This window comes from Sturnira hondurensis, unplaced genomic scaffold (genome assembly GCF_014824575.4).
Source record: "Sturnira hondurensis isolate 20B ecotype Veracruz unplaced genomic scaffold, ASM1482457v3 Scaffold0006496, whole genome shotgun sequence".
Classification (NCBI taxonomy): Eukaryota; Metazoa; Chordata; class Mammalia; order Chiroptera; family Phyllostomidae; genus Sturnira; species Sturnira hondurensis.
Genome location: NW_028079127.1, coordinates 9,857,370 through 9,875,638, shown reverse-complemented (window position 1 = coordinate 9,875,638; position 18,269 = coordinate 9,857,370). Strand labels below are relative to the sequence as shown.

Here is an 18,269-nt window from a genome sequence, read left to right as displayed (position 1 = left end):
CCTCTTTTTTTAAATAGATATTGATAATTCAGGTGGAATTCGAAAAAGGCAAAAAGATCTCAGAAAAAAACCATGTAAATTTAGTTAATTGGAAGAAAGTTTTCTTGCTGTCTCTTTTCTAAGAGGCAAAATATTGTGCCTTTATTTGTTGGAGCCACTGGACACTAGGTGGTGCTTTTTGCATTCTTCATAGCATACATACAACAACTTTCCTCTGGTGACCGTCGCATATATTGGCTATAATATTTAGCAAATTAAATTTTTTATTGGCAAAATTTAATGTAGGAAATCAGAACTAATATGTATTTTCTTGTTGGGGTATACAGGTAACTGTTCAAAGAGGGAAGAGTTGATTACTGAATTTGTTGGTGCCCTCTGAACCATAGCATAGTCTGCTTCCCTCCCCTTCATCATCCTTGGTTTGTGGGGTCAAGTGGTTGACTGTAGCTTCTCACAGTTAGGTGCTCAGATTATTTGAGCTCCTTCATAGATGTAGAACCTCAAGCCTTATACTTCTTATTTTTAAGCATTATATTTTCTTTTTTAAAAAAGATTTATTTATTTAAATTTAGAGGGGAAGGGAAGGAGAGAAATATCAATGTATGGTTGCCTCTCATGAGTCCCCTGCTGGGAACTGGCCTGCAACCTAGACATGTGCCCTGACTGGGAATCGAACCGTGATCATGTGGTTCGCAGGCCTGTGCTCAATCCACTGAGCTACACCAGCCAGGGCTTAGCATTATATTTTTCATTAGGTGCTTACTTCAGTGCTGTAGTTGAAATTGTCTTCTAGATTCTCTAAGGTCCCAACAAAAATGGCTATATTTATAAGGTTTTCTCTTCCTCCCCCTCAAGTCAGATAGAAGAAATTAAAATACTTGTTTGAAGTGCCCTTCCTTAGGGTATTTTTCCCCATTCCTACCTGTTATTTCCATTACCTTTAGCACTTGGTGTGTCTAGCCAACTCACCTTATCATCTCTCCTATATTTAATAAGGACTCTGCATTTTGCAGTTTCTCCCCTTTTGTTCTGATGATTTGTTTAGCATCTCTGGTTATCTTGTTTAAGGAGGGCTATATTTATTTTCAGTAATTTTAAGTCTGCATGATGTGTACGTCTTTTATTGTTTTTTATTTTTATTTTTCACTTACCAGCAACATAAAATATATTAGTTTCAGCTGTACGGCATAGTAAGTAGGCATTTATATAACTGATGAAGTGATTACCTTGATAAATCTAGTACCCATCTGACACCATACATAGTTATTGTAATATTGACTATATTTCCTATGCTGTACTTTACATCCCTGTGATTGTTTATATAACTGGCAATTTGTACATCTTAATCCCTTCCACTTTTTCACCCATCTGACCAATTTATCACCCATGTGGCAGTCATTGATTTTTTTCTCTGTATCTGTGCTTTTGTTTCTGTTGGTTTATTTTGTGTTTTCGATTCCACATATAAGTGAAATAAATCATATGGTATATGTCTTTCTCTGTTTGACGTATTTCACTTAGCACAATACCCTTTTAGTCATGATGTACATATATAAACTTCTCTCATGTTTTTAAAAGAACGAGTGTAGTTTTTTCCTCTATGGTGGCAAAGTGCTTAAAAAGCCATACAATTAATGCTTTCTTTAATCAGTTTATATTATCCATGAAATCAAAATACTCTTAGGATCCAAGAAGCCAACCTAATATATTTTTGTGGAAGCCACAATAAGGTGGCTTTGCTTAGTTGTTAATTGACTCTAAGTTTATTGGGGACTGCTTATACTTGGTTAAGAAACATAGGTTTATCCCTCAGTTTCCTACTGAATCTTAGTTTCTGTTATATCTTAAATCAAAGAATAGTGCCTATCTCTTTGGGAAAGTTATTTTCTCTGACAGACTGACTGCCCCTTCACGAGTGCTATGCATTATTTGAGGGAGATTGGGGCATTCACCTTGGTAGCCATCCATGATCAAACCTCATATCATAGGGGTTACCTTTATAATTTTAGGACATTTAGAAGTCTGATGGGGATTTGTATTTTTTCCCAGGTGGTTAAAGTGGCAATTGTATATTTAGAATTGGCTTAATTTTGTTATAAAAATGAATTGATATTAAAGATTGGCATTTACTTTTTCAAATTAGGTAATAAAATAGACTTGGAAAAGGAGAGACATGTTTCCACTCAAGAAGCAGAATTGTAAGTGTTAATCCCTGCCACCCTCCCCTGACTGCCCCCTGTCCGACAGTCACTTCACAATAGAGAAGTCTTTTCTTTGCTCCGTGTGCCTTACTGTGAGGTATTACTCAGATTTCAATATAGACTAAGCTGCTGGACTCAGTGAAGCATGTTAACATCGGTAATTTCTAGACTTTTGGCCATATTTAAAAATAATCCACTCTCACTTCTCTTTTTGAGTTCAGTAAAAAATATAAAGTGATGCAGAAGAAAACTGTGGTGATCAAATAGTCAGTGTATCATAAAAACTTTAAAAATATTTGGGTTCCAAACTAATGTACAAAAACTAAGTCTTATTAACTTGTGCTCATTTAAAATTTGGTTTAATGTATAGAGATGTTAAGTGGCTATATAATCTTTACTAACAATGGGTCAATTAGAGATAAATTACTGAATTTGCTACTGTGAAAAGGTCAATGAGCAGTTATGGCAAAAACATGAAACAATTTTTTACATTGATCACTGATTTTTTTTGTTTTGTTTTTTAAGGTATGCAGAATCTGTAGGAGCAAAACATTATCATACATCAGCCAAGCAGAACAAAGGAATTGAGGAACTCTTTCTTGACCTTTGTAAAAGTAGGTATATTCAGATTTAGTATGTTTAGAAATGGCTCTTTTAAAAAAATATTGGTAATATTTTTAAAATGATGTTTTACATTTTCCATTAATGATCATATTGATGATTTGTCACATTTACCAGTACTATTATTTACTTAGTGTTTTTTCTTTAACTCATTTCTTATCAATATCCACTTATAAATACTTACTTTAGCCCTATTTCAAGCAGTAATTAATGGCTATGAAATTTTATGCATGTGATTTATGTGCTTAATGCATATTAAAATGTACAACTATTAACAGTAAACATGGAGGGGGAATATACAGGTTAAAACAGATTTGAGAGATGTAACAACTGGCTGCAATGAATGGACCTTATTTGAATCCCAATGTGACCAAGTAGTGAAAAAGAACATTGGTGAAACAACTGGGACTGTATGAACATTCACTGGATATTTGATGACATTCAGTAATTGTAGGGACTGTGGGAGGGCGAAGTGGATAAAGGGGGTCAGATATATGTAAGCGATGGAAACTAGGCTTTTGGTGGTGAGCACGCAATAGAGTATATATCAAATTATAATGTATGTCTAAAATTTATATAATGTTACCTCAATAAAAAAATAAAATCTAAAAAATATTTTCTTGTAAAATTTTAGGTATGATTATAGTGTTGTTATACTTTAAGAAAAGAGTTTCTATCTTTTATAGATTATTAGAATAATTTTATGTGTTTGGGGTTTGATTCAAAATAATGATAATGATACTTGATAGGTATGGTTGAAATTATATGATGAACACAGTTTTCATTACGCTATTTTTTTCTACTTTTATATATGTGTTTGAAATTTCCCATATTTAAAAGTTGTTTAAATAGAGAAAGAAAATGATTGTTTAAAGATTTTATTTATTTTATTTTTAGAGAGAGAAGAGAAAGGGAGAGAAACAGCAATGTGTGGTTGCCTTTCATGTGGCCCCCCACTAAGGACCTGGCCTGCAACCCAGGCCCGTGCCCTGAGTGGGAATCGAATGGGCGACCTTTTGGTTCACAGCAGCCAGGGTGGAAAATGATTGTGAATATACAACCTGAAAGTCATTTCTCATATCACTAGTATAATACATACCATACTTTGGAAAATTAAAGTCTGTGGAATAATGGATTGAAATGATTTTGTCAAATTATATTCCTTGACTGTATGGACATCAGACTTTTGAGAATTTGATGAAACTGGTTTTTCTCTCAAGAAAAATGCACATGTACACAACTTTGGAGTAAATTTCAGTTCTATGAAAACCTAAAAGTCATTCATAATTGTTCTAGAGTAATTTTCTAAGTGCGGTCCCCTGATCAGCAGCATCAGCATCGCTTGAGACCCTACCCCAAACCTACTGAATCAAATCTCAGGAGCCGGTGCCCAGAATCTGTGTGTTAACAATCCTTCCATATGATTCTGGTGCACACTAAAGTTTGAGAAGCATTGCTGTACATACTAATCACTTCGGGACCTTGTTAAATGGGTCTGATGTGGGCCTGAGCTTCTCTTTCTAACCCAAGTGGTGATGATACTGGTCCTTCCTCACATCATACTTTGAGTACCAAGGCTCTTGATCTGGCTTATACATATTTCAGTCACATGTTTTTATTTAAAAATTGGGATATTCCCCATATGTTTGTTTAAAAATAAAGAACAAATGGTGGAAAGAAAGGGAAGGGACTAGTCAAAGAACATGTATGAATGACCCATGGACACGGACAATGAATGATGTGGGGATTGACCATGGGAGTAGGGGGTTGAGCCAGATGGAGGAGGGCAAAAGTGGAAAAATAGGGACAACCGTAATAGAACAACAATCAGATAAAATAAAGAACATGTAAATACTGATGCATTTTATACATTAAAAGCACACAAAAATAGAACATTTTAAAACAAAGTAGAAGTTAGAATTTTTTAAGAGTAGTCTCTGGACCCAAGTTGAAGAACCTTGTTATGTTTTGAGGAGTCCTTTTGTTTTCTCACCTTTTCATATATGCATTTTGCAATTATTTACTCACAGTCTGTGTACTGTATTTTCATTTTTCCTAACTGTGTCTCTCAAAGAGCAAAAGTTCTAAAATATTTACTTATTTTTATCCTCACCTGAGGACATACTCATTGATTTTAGGGAGCAGGGAAGGGAGGGAGACGGAGAGGGAGAGAAACATTGATGCAAGAGAGAAATATTGATTGGTTGCTTCTCATAAGCTCCCTGACGGGACTGAACCCACAACCTAGGCATGTGCTCTGACCAGAAATCAGACCTATGACCCTCTGGTTTGTGGGATGACACTCCAACCAACTGAGCCATACGGGCCAGGGCAGAAGTTCTAAATTTTAATGAGATCTGATTTATTAGTTTTTCTTATGATTTTTTGGGGGGTCTTATATGAGAAATCTTTGCATAACTCAAAGTGACAAAGATTTTCTCAGAGATTTCACCCTATGTTCTAGAAATTTTGTTTTACATGTAAGTGTACAATTTATTTTTTGTTAATTTTTACATATGGTAAGAAGTATAAGTTGAGGTTTATTTTTTTACATGTAAATGTTTAGTTCTAGTACTATTTCTTGAAAAGATTATCCTTTATTGAATAATCTTGGCACATATGTCAAAATCAAGTGACCACATATATGGGATTTATATCTAGACTCTTTTCACTGATTTCTATATTTCTTCTTTCGCCAGTTTGTCTTCATTAGAGTAACTCTCTACTGTATCTTTAAGTCAGATAGTATGAGTTCTCCAGCTTTATTGTTCCTCATGATTAACTCTTTTATTATTTCAAATATGCATTACTAGTTGAAAAATAAGTCTTGTGCCCTGTCCATTGTACTGGAACAATTCAGACTTTGACACGTGTCTAAGTATATTTGGAAAAATTTAAGGACTATACTTGTATACAGTTATTTGGACAAGGCAGAAATTTTTCTCTGTTGATGTCATTGTGGCCATTATACATGTGGGCAAATAAACTTGCTATTATTTTTTTAAACTCACAGGAAAAGCTATTTAGTGAGTTGACAAAATGTTTATTATGTTTAGTTTCTTTGTTGGTTTAAAGTCAGAAATGGCTGTCATGGTGGTATACTGAAATTACAGAAAGAAAATTCAAAGATTGTAGTCCTAAATAATTCCTGCTTTCTTCTTCTCTTAGGGATGATAGAAACAGCACAAGTGGATGAGAGGGCAAAAGGCAATGGCTCCAGTCACCCAGGAGCTGCGAGGCGGGGTGTGCAGATTATTGATGATGAACCTCGGGTCCAGAGCAGCGGTGGGGGGTGCTGTTCTTCTGGATGACTCCGCACACCCAAGGAATTAAAACAGACTGTGGATCGTTGCCCTCAACACGAAGACTGCCATATTCCAAGTCACGTTATTTTACCAATGGAATTATAGAATTAACAGTATTTTAAATTACGTTTATAACACTGCAGAGACCTTAAGTGCTAAACTTAGTGGAGTGACCAGAGAATTGGCATTTTCTACAAATGTTAACAAAGCAATTACCAATGGCCTTTTTACATATTTTTTTCTTTAATAAGAATTAATATGCATGTAGAAAAGACCTACTTAAAGGCTTCATTTATATTCTTTTAAATCAAATCTTTATTTAATAACTTATATATGTTGTTGGAATGGTATACATTTTGCAGTCCTTTGTATTTTGTGGTAGTTTGAATTGTATCACTTCTAAACAGCAAACTGTTTTTCTTTCTTTTTTTTTTTTTAATTAGCAGATACCTGAAGTTCTATTTTTGCAGGGTTTGCACAGGCCCCTAACTGTCTACTACTTTGGTATAATCTATATACATCCTGTATGCTGAGCTGGTAAAATACATTGTACATTACATATTAAATATTTTATCTGCTTTTACAAGCGCAAGGTGCAAAAATATATACAATAGTCTCATTGATGACTGTAAAGTGATTAACATTTGATGGTAATGCCTAAGCTTTTTGACTCTGATATATAAAGATCATAGCTCCCTTCACTTTTGTCTTAATTTGAAAGTGACGTGTTTAAATTTTCACATATACTTTACTTGAATTATTGCTGTTGTCACGTTTTTGCCTCTGTATTTACATCTGATGATTGAACAGCAGCATCTGCCTTTTGGTTTGGGTTGGGTTGTTTTGTTTTGTTCTGTTGATTATAAAAGAGGTGACTTTTGCCAATTTTGCTTTAGAATGGTTAACTCGGTAGCATTTGAATGGAGCATGCTGAGTTTCACTTCTTCAATGGCTTTAGTTTCTCTTAGGATTTACAGGAGATGGGTTCACTGGTGTGAGAAGAGAGGAGGTCCCAGGTAGAAGCCACCTACTAAGACCCATTCATGCAGTGGTTGGCAGTAGTTTATGCTCCCGAGGCAGCACTTTTTAGATCCTTTGTGAGCAAGTTGTATTTGTTCTGTGCTTACCAGAGATGAACACAGAAAGCTATGTTTAATTTTGTAAGAGCTGTTTGGAGTTTCTGTGAAGGGAAACATTTCATTGAATGCAGTTGCAGCAAACACTGGAAAGATTTATTATAAAATTATATTCTTATATACTTTGTAAATTAGTCCCATTAGATTTTTTTCCTTAAGTATAGGACTGAACTTAAATTTGTTCATTTTAATAGAATCCGGCACAGCTCACAGAAGAAACACAAATTGTAGAAATTAACATAAATTGTTCTTGTTTTAATATATATATTTTTCCATTTCTGTCATGCTTGGAAAACTAGTAAATGTATGTCTAAGATAAAATGGAATGGTCCCTGGATTTACTTCTTATAAGAAGCAATAGTATGCAATAAAGTTGTTAGCATGAACAGTTACAAGGATATAAAGAAGTTACAGTTACTACTATATTTTAACAACCTTAAACTTTCCCAAATGGGTTAAAAATGGAATGAATTGATACCTTAATGTCATGATGTTAGAATTTTAACTTAGTGTAAGGGTTCTGTGAACCCTCGGTTTACCATTTTAATTATTGTCCTTGCCAAACTAAACACACTGACCTCTGCGTGTGTGTTTGGGGTACTGGGGTGGGAAGGTCAGGGAAAGAAGCTAAAATTGTCTTTTATGGGGTGACTGTACTCTGTAGTTTCTGGATTTCCTGTGAAATAAGTGTTTATGCAGGGGGTTGGGAAAGGCGGGGAATCATGAGAACAATAGGAGAAAATTCCTTTGGCCACCTTTCAGAGGTAGTAAAAAAAGCCTTGCCATTTCTACTGTTGTAGATGGGAAATAAGCTCTTTTCCATTGGAGTAAAATAGGTTTTCTAACATAGAGATGAAATTGAGCTTTATTCCAAAAAATAAAGCCATAAAGCCTAATAATTGGAGGAACTATATTCTGAATTTGGACACTAAAGTCCAGATAGGAACCTCTGTTCCAGAGTTGCCACATAATTATTGGTAGGCTATAACCACTCCTGCTGCTTCCCCCCCTCCTTTCTTGGTTTCTATGTATCTTTCTTAACCTCAAGCATTTTATTAAGTTTTTATCCTGTGATTAAATTTAGTAGTAACAATAGATAATATCGCATACCTGTCTTTGCTGTGAAGACCACCCCCCAAAAAGTTGTTAGGTAGGAATAGGGTGAAATGGTAATGAAAAACTGATCAATTGTAGTATATTTCCAAAGGAAAGATAAAGAGATGTTAGGCCGAGGGTGAGGAAGTTCTTCTGATACTTTCTCCATATCTAATATATCTTTTATGTTCCTGTCCTTGTAATTGTGCTTTTAGGAAGAAGACACAAAGTACCTACCATGTTATGTATTAAAAGTAATAGGTAGGTAGAATCAATGTATTTTTCAAATAGTAAATGTATATACTTAGTGTATTTAAAAATTGGTTTAGGGTAGTCGTTAAAAATATATGAATATTATGTTAAAATTATACAATCTTTTCTGTAATGCTAGTGGCTGGCCTCCTGGTTTTGCTCTGTGATCACAGAGGAAGATTATTGTTTTTAAAAATGTTTACAACAATTTGGGGTAAACAATAATCTGAAAAGAAAAAAGCATCATATTATTGGATAAAATAAGAGTGTTTGAGTTTGTTTTGTTCTAGGGCTATCTCCTGAAAATACTATGACTGTTAGAGCTAAATTAAATCTTTTTTTTTATGTTAGCCATGTATTACTTTTTAGTGATTACTTTTAATTAGGCATTAAAGTAAGAAAAATGACTCATACTCATTTTTAGATTCTTAGTAAGAAAATATAAAATTTGGGAACTAGGGAAGGGATAGTAAAGAGTAGAATGGAAGTTAAGTAGATATGAAACTGGAACCTGACAATTTTTAAAATAATTTTGAAAAATGTTACTTTTATCACATAGTTCCTAAATAAGGCAAGCTATGCACTGTGCCAAACTATTCAGAGATTTAAAAAAATGAATTGTGATGCCAATTATTTTTTTAATACATAGTTTGTGATTTTCTGTGTTGTAAATGCTACAAAGGTTCTAGATCATTGATCTCCAGATAATGCAATTTTCCTTATACTTGCCACTTGCTTCTGGAAGTGATTTGATACATGCCTCTAACTTTTCAAATTTATCTTTTAACTTGTTTGCCATTAGACAGTTTTCATAGGTCCTTTATAGATACAATGTGACAAAGAAGGAATACGTGATTGGAGACCGTTTAAGATGTTGGGGGTCTTCTATGCAAAAGTGTAGGTAGTAATGACCAGTCGTAGCCTTACAATAATGTCTAAAGATACACAGACTGAATGAACCCTTCAGTATTCTTTTCTAAATGACAAAATGCATTACCTAGGTTTTAATAATTGAAAGCTGAAATTCATTGAACATACACATTTACTTGATTTTATAATAGGCATTGATTCTAGTATGTTGCTGTTCTGTAGTTTTTAATCAGCTAAGACAGAGTAACGTATTTAGTGGTGTTGGCCAAAAACTCATGCTACACATAGATCTTCCTTTGATAGCTTTTCCCTTTGCAAGAAAATATAAATGCTCCTAAGAGTTTTCAATATCAAGCAAAAATGCTTCACTTCTAAGCAAGTACCACTTTACTTTATCTGGGATTTACATATTATCTCTTCTGAAAAGCTGGGTGTACTTTTGAGTGTTAACTTTTCTACTGCAACATTTTCTTTGTTGATGTAGATAAAAGAGCATGGAAAGTTACTGTTACATTGTAAACCCAGTGAGAGAGCCTCTGGCCCTCTTCGGAAGCCTGCACTTACGTCCTAATGTATCACATTAAAGCCAAGAGATGGGCTCCCTACTTAAATGAACTGGATTCCCACTGTATCCGTTCTTACCTTTATTTTGATACTTCCTGGCAGCTGTGTCATCTCTTCGTTATCAAATACTCAAGAAAAAGCTCATATGATTTCCTTAAATTTGAATTTTTGTGGAACAATGAGAAAAAGCTTAGGGATACCAGGAATGAAGTATAATAATGTTGAAAAATAGACAACAGTGGTATTTGCTAAACTGTATTTAGTAGCAAGCTATTTTAAGGAAACTATCATATGTAACATCCTAGAACTGTAAAGTTCTTCGTTTTGTATTTAATTATCTGAGTAAGAATATATTCTAGGAAAAGGAATAAAAATATAGGTATGGTAAAAATGCCCTTGAGGACCCCCTCCCAAGTGGTAACTCTTGGTCTCTAATATATACTCTTCAGTTACCTTTTTGCTATGCATTTATATACATTTTTAGAAAGTCACAGTATTGTAGGTTTTAAATTCTTCATGAATTGTTCTTACTATGCATATGTTTTGCAACTTCTGCTTTTTTCTCATACCAACCCACTAGGAGCTCTTATGTCAGACTTTATTTTCTCCCACATCTCCTTGTTTTGCCTTTTTGAATAACCTTTGTCTATGAAACCTCCCGTAAGATACCTGGTCAGTTTGGTGGACTTCATTAGAATCATAAAATTTTAAGGCAAACCAGTCCTTGTTTAGAATCAGAGTCTCCCTAAGTGTGTGAATCAAATTAAAAAGCTTTCTGCTTACAATTCTTTGGAAGTATGTGACTTTTGGGCTACTGTTGACGGATTAATTTATAAAATTCAGGAGCTAACTTTAACAGATTATTTATTTAGAATAGGTTTTCATTTGAAGGAAGAAGGGGGAAAAAGGACATTATCATTGACAGAGGGAAAGAAAGTACAGTATAAACTAAAACAAGTGTTTTTTCAACTTGGAGTAGTTAAGTCATGCAAGGCTTCATGCTACCAAGAATTTAAATACTCGTTTTATTTGTACCTTTAATATAGAGTAAAAAATGAAAGTTCCTTTTTAGCCCTTCCCCACCATCCCACATATCTCTTTAGAGCTAACCGTTGTTAACAATTAAGGTGTGTTTGTATCTCTATTACATAAAAATGTTTTTGTTCATGTCTGATGTTTGTTTCACTCCCTGAAAGCCAATTTCTACCCTACGTCAAATTCCATCCTCAATCAACCGACCACCTTACCGAGAACAAACCAGAATCCCACTTTAAAGAAAGTAAAATTAGTGGTGATAGTTCAAGAACTAGAAGTTAACTGACTCAAGATGTTTTATATTCATCATAAATTAATCTTAAGCAGTAACACGTTCTGGGAAAGTCAAACTGGTTGCTATCTCTTGTGGGTAAAGGGCTGGGAACAAGTCAAGCTTCCTAACGCCCATGTAATCTTGGGTCGGGCTTGTTCTCTTGGCGTCCTTTCTTACTTGGGGGCGTTGCCATATCCCCAACCTTTACTTCGGGTATTTCTTTGCACTGTCAAGGCAGTACCTTAGCATGTTAGTGCCATGACAAAGTTAACCGTGTTCTCTAAAACAACAGATCTGACTTTCGTATCTGACTTTTAATGAAAACAGCAATTGCACAACTCTCCATGATTTTGTTAATAATTTCTGGGTGGTCTTTCAGAAAACTTAAAAACACATTCTGGTTTTCATGCCCGTTCTATCAGCTTCACTCATCCAGTGCCTGCTGTGTGCCCAGTGCCCTTTATAGTAAGTTTAAAATTGGAGAGCCATTGCCCACAGTCCAGGATTTGAGTAGTTTGTCTGTGGATGTGAGGTCAACTAACCACACGTTCAGATTCTGTATTTGATCAGATACATACCAGTGGAACTTGGGGTGATTAGGATGACAGTAGTTGAAGTTGATAATGAAAGCTGAGGTAAAGCTGGACAGGTGATTTTGAGCCTTGCAAATAATTTTCTAAGACAGATGAAGATAGAATAATTTGTTTTCTAGCTTCAGGGGGGCAATTAAGTGATCCTCAAGCCCAACTTGCTTTTCCAAATTTTGTGATAACTGAAGAAACAGATGCCTTGAAGTTAGATAGCTGATCTTTTCTTAACCTAGAAAAAAATGTATTTGAAAAAGCAAGTGTATAGCTTTCTGTGCCTTTGACATGTTTTCTTTGTGTTGTCACTAGACAGTAACCCAACAAACAATTCATTACTGTTTGGAAGAGAGTAACAGTGTAATTTGTGACTTTCTAAATACACTTTCCAATATGGGAGTTTGGGGTCCTCTTTTTCCTACCTGAAATTGGAAACATGCTAGAAAGATAGCTTAATGAATATCTGAGTCTTGTGCTAATCTTTCCAGTATGGTTTAAGGATATCTTTTTAGTTACCACATGTTAATATAGGTAACACCATCTAGATCCCTTCTTGACCTTTTAGGGGAGAAAATAGAGTTATATCATTGGTTTTTATTTTAAAAAAATGTATTCCATGAGGTAGTTACTAAGAAGTAGCTTATATTTATCTATTAATTCATCTGCACTAATTTGTAAAAGGTGAATAATTTTAATGATCTATTGACCGTTCTTCAAAATGTAAAAGCCTTGTAAGGGAAAAACAACACAGCAAGAGCAAGATGCTTTGAAAATATTTGGCTGTGTCTGGGGTGACATAATTATTACTATACTTTTGTCCAAAAGCTATGTACAATATAAGCTCCGCCACCCCCATGAATTCCAGATTGATGCATCTAAACCTGAAAATGTTCTTTAACTGAAGAAGTGCCATGAGTGGTTTCTCCCATCAAAGATTTTCAGGCCAACAGTAGTGGCACAAGAAAAATCACAGATGAAGGACATAATTTTGGTTGAACTTGATGGAAGGTGGTCAGATACAGCATTTAATTTACTGAGTACTTTGATATGTTGTCTTTCAGTGACATTTGGTCATTCTGATTTCTCAACATTGGATTCACTGCTTTGCCAGAATTTGATCAAAAATTATTAACACAGTGTAGAATTATTTGTCAAGTGATCACTGTGTGCCATAAAAGCACAATTGTGTGTAAAAGCACAATTCTAATAGAAGCAAACAATCTATGGATTGTGTGGTGGGGATAGAATTTGTAAAAATCGGAGGAGGGCAGGAACTGGCCGGGTAGCTAAGTGGGTTAGAGCATTGTTCCCATGCACCAAGGTTGTGTGTTCAATCCTTGGTTCAGGGCACATACAAGAATCAACAAATGAATGCCTAAATAAGGGGAACAACAATTCCATGTTTCTCTCCTTTCTTTCTCTAAAATCAATAAATAAGAAATTGAGGGGAGTTCCTTAAATGCAGAACTAAGAGATAAAGTGTAGTGTTGATGGAGAGCTTTATACAATCCGATAATGACTTTTATCTGTTTTTATTGATAGCAAGTCATGGAAATATGGGCAGGTACAATTCAATAAAAATTGATATGGGATTGGGAGTATTAATAGCCAAAAATCCAAGATAAATTGTCAAAGAGCCAAGTGTAGTGGAGCTAAAGAAACAAAACAGGTCTAAGCCAAGCACTGCTTTTTGTAAAAAGGAAAAAGCTTGTATTTCATAATAATGAGGAAATTTTGGGATATCAGCCTATAATAATGCCTTATGCTGACAGTATTTTAAAGTCAGCTTTAACATCATTAGGGAAGGTTGAGATCAGTTCTATGACCTTTACTTACCAAGGTTAACTGCTATCTTTTCCAGAGTCAGCTCTCCCCTTCTCCCTCAGTTGTCTTTCTCTTTTATCAGTACATTACACAGATACTTGCACTTGTATGATGAATTCCAAATTTTTTATGTTCACAATTTTTGCTAATGCTGTCCTGAATTCCCCTACCATCTTTTGGAAAACACTGGACCTTGAACTATTCACCATTGTTGCCCTAATGGTGAAAACTGGGTAGAAGTTCGTGTCCCCGAATTCTTAATATTTGATAAACAGTTTTAGAAAAATGTGTTAAGTTTTTAGCTGCTTCAATTTTTCAAGATAATTGTGCTTTTTGCTTTTCAAGATAGTTTTGTTTTTTGCTTTCTGGTGGTTTTGCAGTGTATTTAATGGGGATATTCAAAGCAAATCCTCACACCACATGAACTCAAACTAATTTTTATGCCATTTTAACATAAATACCAAGAACTGCTAAAAGAAACCTCTGCGAGTGCCTGATGGGGCACCCCAAATGAGAAACAGCAAATGGACAGAAAAGAAAAAAAAACATGAAGTTATCTTAAAATCGTAAGAAAAATCGTAACCTCAGGTTGTCACTACTTTGATTAGCCTTGTAGACAAGTCCATTTATCCAAATAAATAAAAAGTAATTGCACTGTTTTCATCTGAGTATTGTGGTCAGGATTCACATCCTGCTGTTATGAACTCATTTGTTAGACATCTCATTTTCAGGATTCACATCCTGCTGTTATAAACTCATTTGTTAGACATCTCAGTTTCAGCTATCTGCTTTGTTGGTCTTTGATAGTAATCTTCAAATGCTAGTACCTTTGAAAATTTATGCCTTATTTTTTAAGAATTGGGAGTGTGGTATGTACACAGTTAGTAGATCCAAGGGGCTGAGGTGCAACATAAAGCCAAGGAAGAATTAGTTACTGAAGCAGTGCAAGAACCTCATTATGAGGTTTGAGGCAAGTGTTGGAGTTAGGCTGGGGGATAGTGTCTTGTGGCCCTGTGAGGACGATCTACAGATACTTATCCATGTTTCTGGGCAGTTTGAAGAGCTGCATTTTGTTCATACTTTCCTGAATTTTCATTTTATTTCACTCTAGCACACAATTATAACTAACTTCAATTTATGGAAGCTTAATGTAGAAGTTAGAACTTATATTTTACCATGCTTGTAAAAGGCCTGGAGAAGAAACATATTCTTTATCAATTGAAACTTCTGATTTGATATAGTATTTTTCAGATGGACATGTGACCAATTTATTCTTCCCATTCAGTTAACTCATACGGTTTGCAAATATTTTAACAAAAGATCTTAAAGTAAGATGACAGGCTTTCTTGTATAGCTTAGAGAATTTAATCTGTTTCATGCATGTAAACATGTTTGGTTTGAATTTCTCCTCACATTATACCTAATGTGTGTATTTTTAAAATAAAATCATATATAGCTTTAGGAAAACTGATATGGACAATGCATGAATATCACCAAGATTGTTTAAGCGAATCTGAGACTAAAAACTTTCATTTTATTGCAATTTCATATGTAAATCTAAGGGACAAACTTATAAACTAAAGGGCCTGCTTTGTTGCACAACATACATATGACACTTAAAAGATTTCATTGTAAGAGGAGAAAAGAATTGATGCTGTAAATGGACAGGAAGAAAACTAGGAGGACCTGACAAAATTGTTGAATAAATGAACTAGCAGATAATTTAGCAGGCACTTTGTGTTTCTATTTTCATAATAGAGGTTAATTATGGGCCATTCAATGCAGAGCATTTTACTGGTGCTCTGAAAGGTAGAAAAAAAATGTACTACTGTAACTCATGTCCTCAAGGACCTTAAAAACCCAGGGGGAGAGTTAGAGGACAGACATTAGAAATGGAGGAGGAGGTATAACCTTAGTATTTGTAGGAGACAGTGCAAAGCTTAAGAGAGTCCACTGAAAGTATCCTAAAACTAATAAAATTGCTGGGTATAAAACTAGTCACAGAAATTAAAAGGTTTCATTGATATAAACAACAGCCAGTCAGAAGACATAATGGAAGAAGAGGCCCCTTTTAAGAACAATGGAGAGAAAATAGAAATGAACAATATGCAAAACACAAAAAGAAAACTTTCTTCTGAAGAGAAAGCTCAAACATGGAAAGGAATATATTCTTGGACAGAAACTCTTAAATTGTGCACATGCCAGTTCTTTAGAAATGTAGTGCACTCCCAATAAAAATGTCAGGATTTTTCAAAGCTGGAAAGCTGATTCCAAAGTTCCTGTGGAAAACAAGACTAGCCAGGAGAGCTCTGAAAAAGCAAAGAGGGCCAATGACTCTCATTAGATATTAAAATAGAAAACTCCAATAATTAAAAGAGCTTTGTCCTGGCATAGAGGTAGACAGGTCATTAGAACAGAATTAGAAGGAATTTAGTACAAGATAAAGATGTTTCATTTCAGTGGGAAGAATATGGTTTACTTATTAAAAGGTGTTAGGATACCTATGCAGCTTTTTGTAGGAAAAAGTTAAGTTGTATTCATACCTTGTACCAAAATAAAATCCAGTTTTAAATGGGAATGCTGAAATGTTTTAAAGTACTTGAAAAAATTTTGGGAGAATCTTAAAAGATTTTAGTGTGGTGAAGGCATTTCTAAATTCAATGAAAACATGCAGAAATAAAAAAATATTTTACTATAAAATTATAATGACATTATATCACAAATACATTTTTCATAGCAAAAACCACCATAAAATAAAGAAGAATGACAAATTTGGAAAAATATTTTGTGATTTCTATCATGCATTGCTTAATATAAAAAGAACACCTGTAATTCAATAAGAAAAAGTTCAGTAGCCCAAAAGGAAAAAGATCTATTACTATAGAGTTTTTACAGAGAAGGGTACTAATGACTCAAACTAAAAAAAAAAGTTCAACTTCACTATTAAGAGAAATCAAAATAAAGCTATCCTGAGATACTAGTTTTTTAAAACTATTTGATCAAGAAAGAATTTTTAAATTTTATAGAACATTGTGTTGATGTGTTCTAGATACTATTTTTTAAAGATTTTATTTTTAGAGAGGGAAGGGAGGGAGAAAAACAGGGAGAGAAACATCAATGTGAGAAAGAAACATCAATCCGTTGCCTCTCATGTGTACCCCAACCAGGGGCCAAACCTGCAACCCAGGCGTGTGCCCTGGTTGGTAATCAGACCGGTGGGTGACCTGTTGCTTTGCAGGACGGTGCTCAGCAACTGAGCCACACCAGTCAGGGCTAGATATTATTGGTAAGAATTAGGAAGCAACTGTTTTTACTGGTAGAAGTATGTATTGGAACAACTACTAAAGATGGTGAACTGTATATTTTGGATTTTCTCACCCTTCAATTTATGTTCCTAGTCAGAGAAGTTGGAATACAACACATTTCCCAGAATTTATTGTAAAGTTAGAGTTCTGGAAACATGAAACTTTCTCAATGATATGTTTTCCATCTGATTTGAAAAGAGAAGTGAGGCATAGGGCATCTTCTTGAGGTTCTTGAATATCGCAGTGTTGTGGGAAAACGTCTCTTAGAAACTCAATAGCTGGCGATTTATTCTTATTTTTAAAATTTTTTTATTATTGTTATGGGAACGTGTTTCCAGGGCAGCAGCCACCAAGTGTTCATCCTCTGACTTCCGGATAGGGAGGCGTGGTGGTGGTGGCGGCAGCTTCTTAGCCTGACATATTCCTTAGTTGTGGTTATCAGCTCTTTCTCCAGTGTCCCAGGTGTGTGGGGTCGTGGTGGCCTCTGGCTCCCAGCATGGCGTGGTGAGCCCAAGGCAGAAGCACCCCTAGTGAATCAGTGTCGTGGTTGGATGTGTTCTGGGGGGCCCAACCCAGATTCCTGGACCCTTCTTCCCCTTCAGCTCTCCCAAAGACTTTGTAAACATCAAATTCCTTAAAAGTGCCTTCCCATTTAAGATACCTAGAATGGTTCTGTTTCCTGCATTGAAAACTGACTGATTACTTTGGCAATAGCAGTCAGACTTTGAAATACATTTCCTTTTGAAATAAACATTTATTTCAAAAGGAAATGTATTTAAGCATTTCTATTTCTGGAAATATACCCTATAAATATGCTTGTATATGAAACATGTTTGTAAGAGGTTTTCCAATGTACTGTTTGTAAATTGAAATCAGTAGGAGAATTGTAAAATGAACTGTAATGCATGTGTATAATAGAATTCTAGGTAGCTATAAAAAGGAGGAGGAAGATTTGTATATTTAAAAGATAAAATCAACAAGCATATCAAGTGTTTAAAAAAAAGCCAGGTGGCAGAACTGTGTATAATGTTTTAAACTTTTTTACTTAGCTTTGTTGAAAAATAGACACAAGATAAACTACATATAGTTGAAGTTTGCAATTGGACAAGTTTGACCCATAAAACTATCATCAATCACAATGAAGATGATGAACATATCCATCAATTCCCAAGTTTCCTTATGCTTCTTTGTTATCCCTTCCTC

At 34.7% G+C, this 18,269-nt stretch overlaps 1 protein-coding gene across 1 annotated transcript in view; it reads left to right on the top strand.

The window, feature by feature from the left end:
- The window catches only part of RAB21 (RAB21, member RAS oncogene family), a 46,153-nt gene extending 29,463 nt beyond the window's left edge, over positions 1-16,690 (top strand). Inside the window, exons 5-7 of the mRNA XM_037049439.1 lie at positions 2,144-2,198; positions 2,727-2,815; positions 5,991-16,690. Of these exons, the coding sequence (XP_036905334.1) occupies positions 2,144-2,198; positions 2,727-2,815; positions 5,991-6,133 (287 nt within the window). The 3' untranslated portion in view covers positions 6,134-16,690. The remainder of the gene's footprint in view (positions 1-2,143; positions 2,199-2,726; positions 2,816-5,990) is intronic.
- The last annotated feature ends 1,579 nt before the right edge of the window (positions 16,691-18,269 follow it).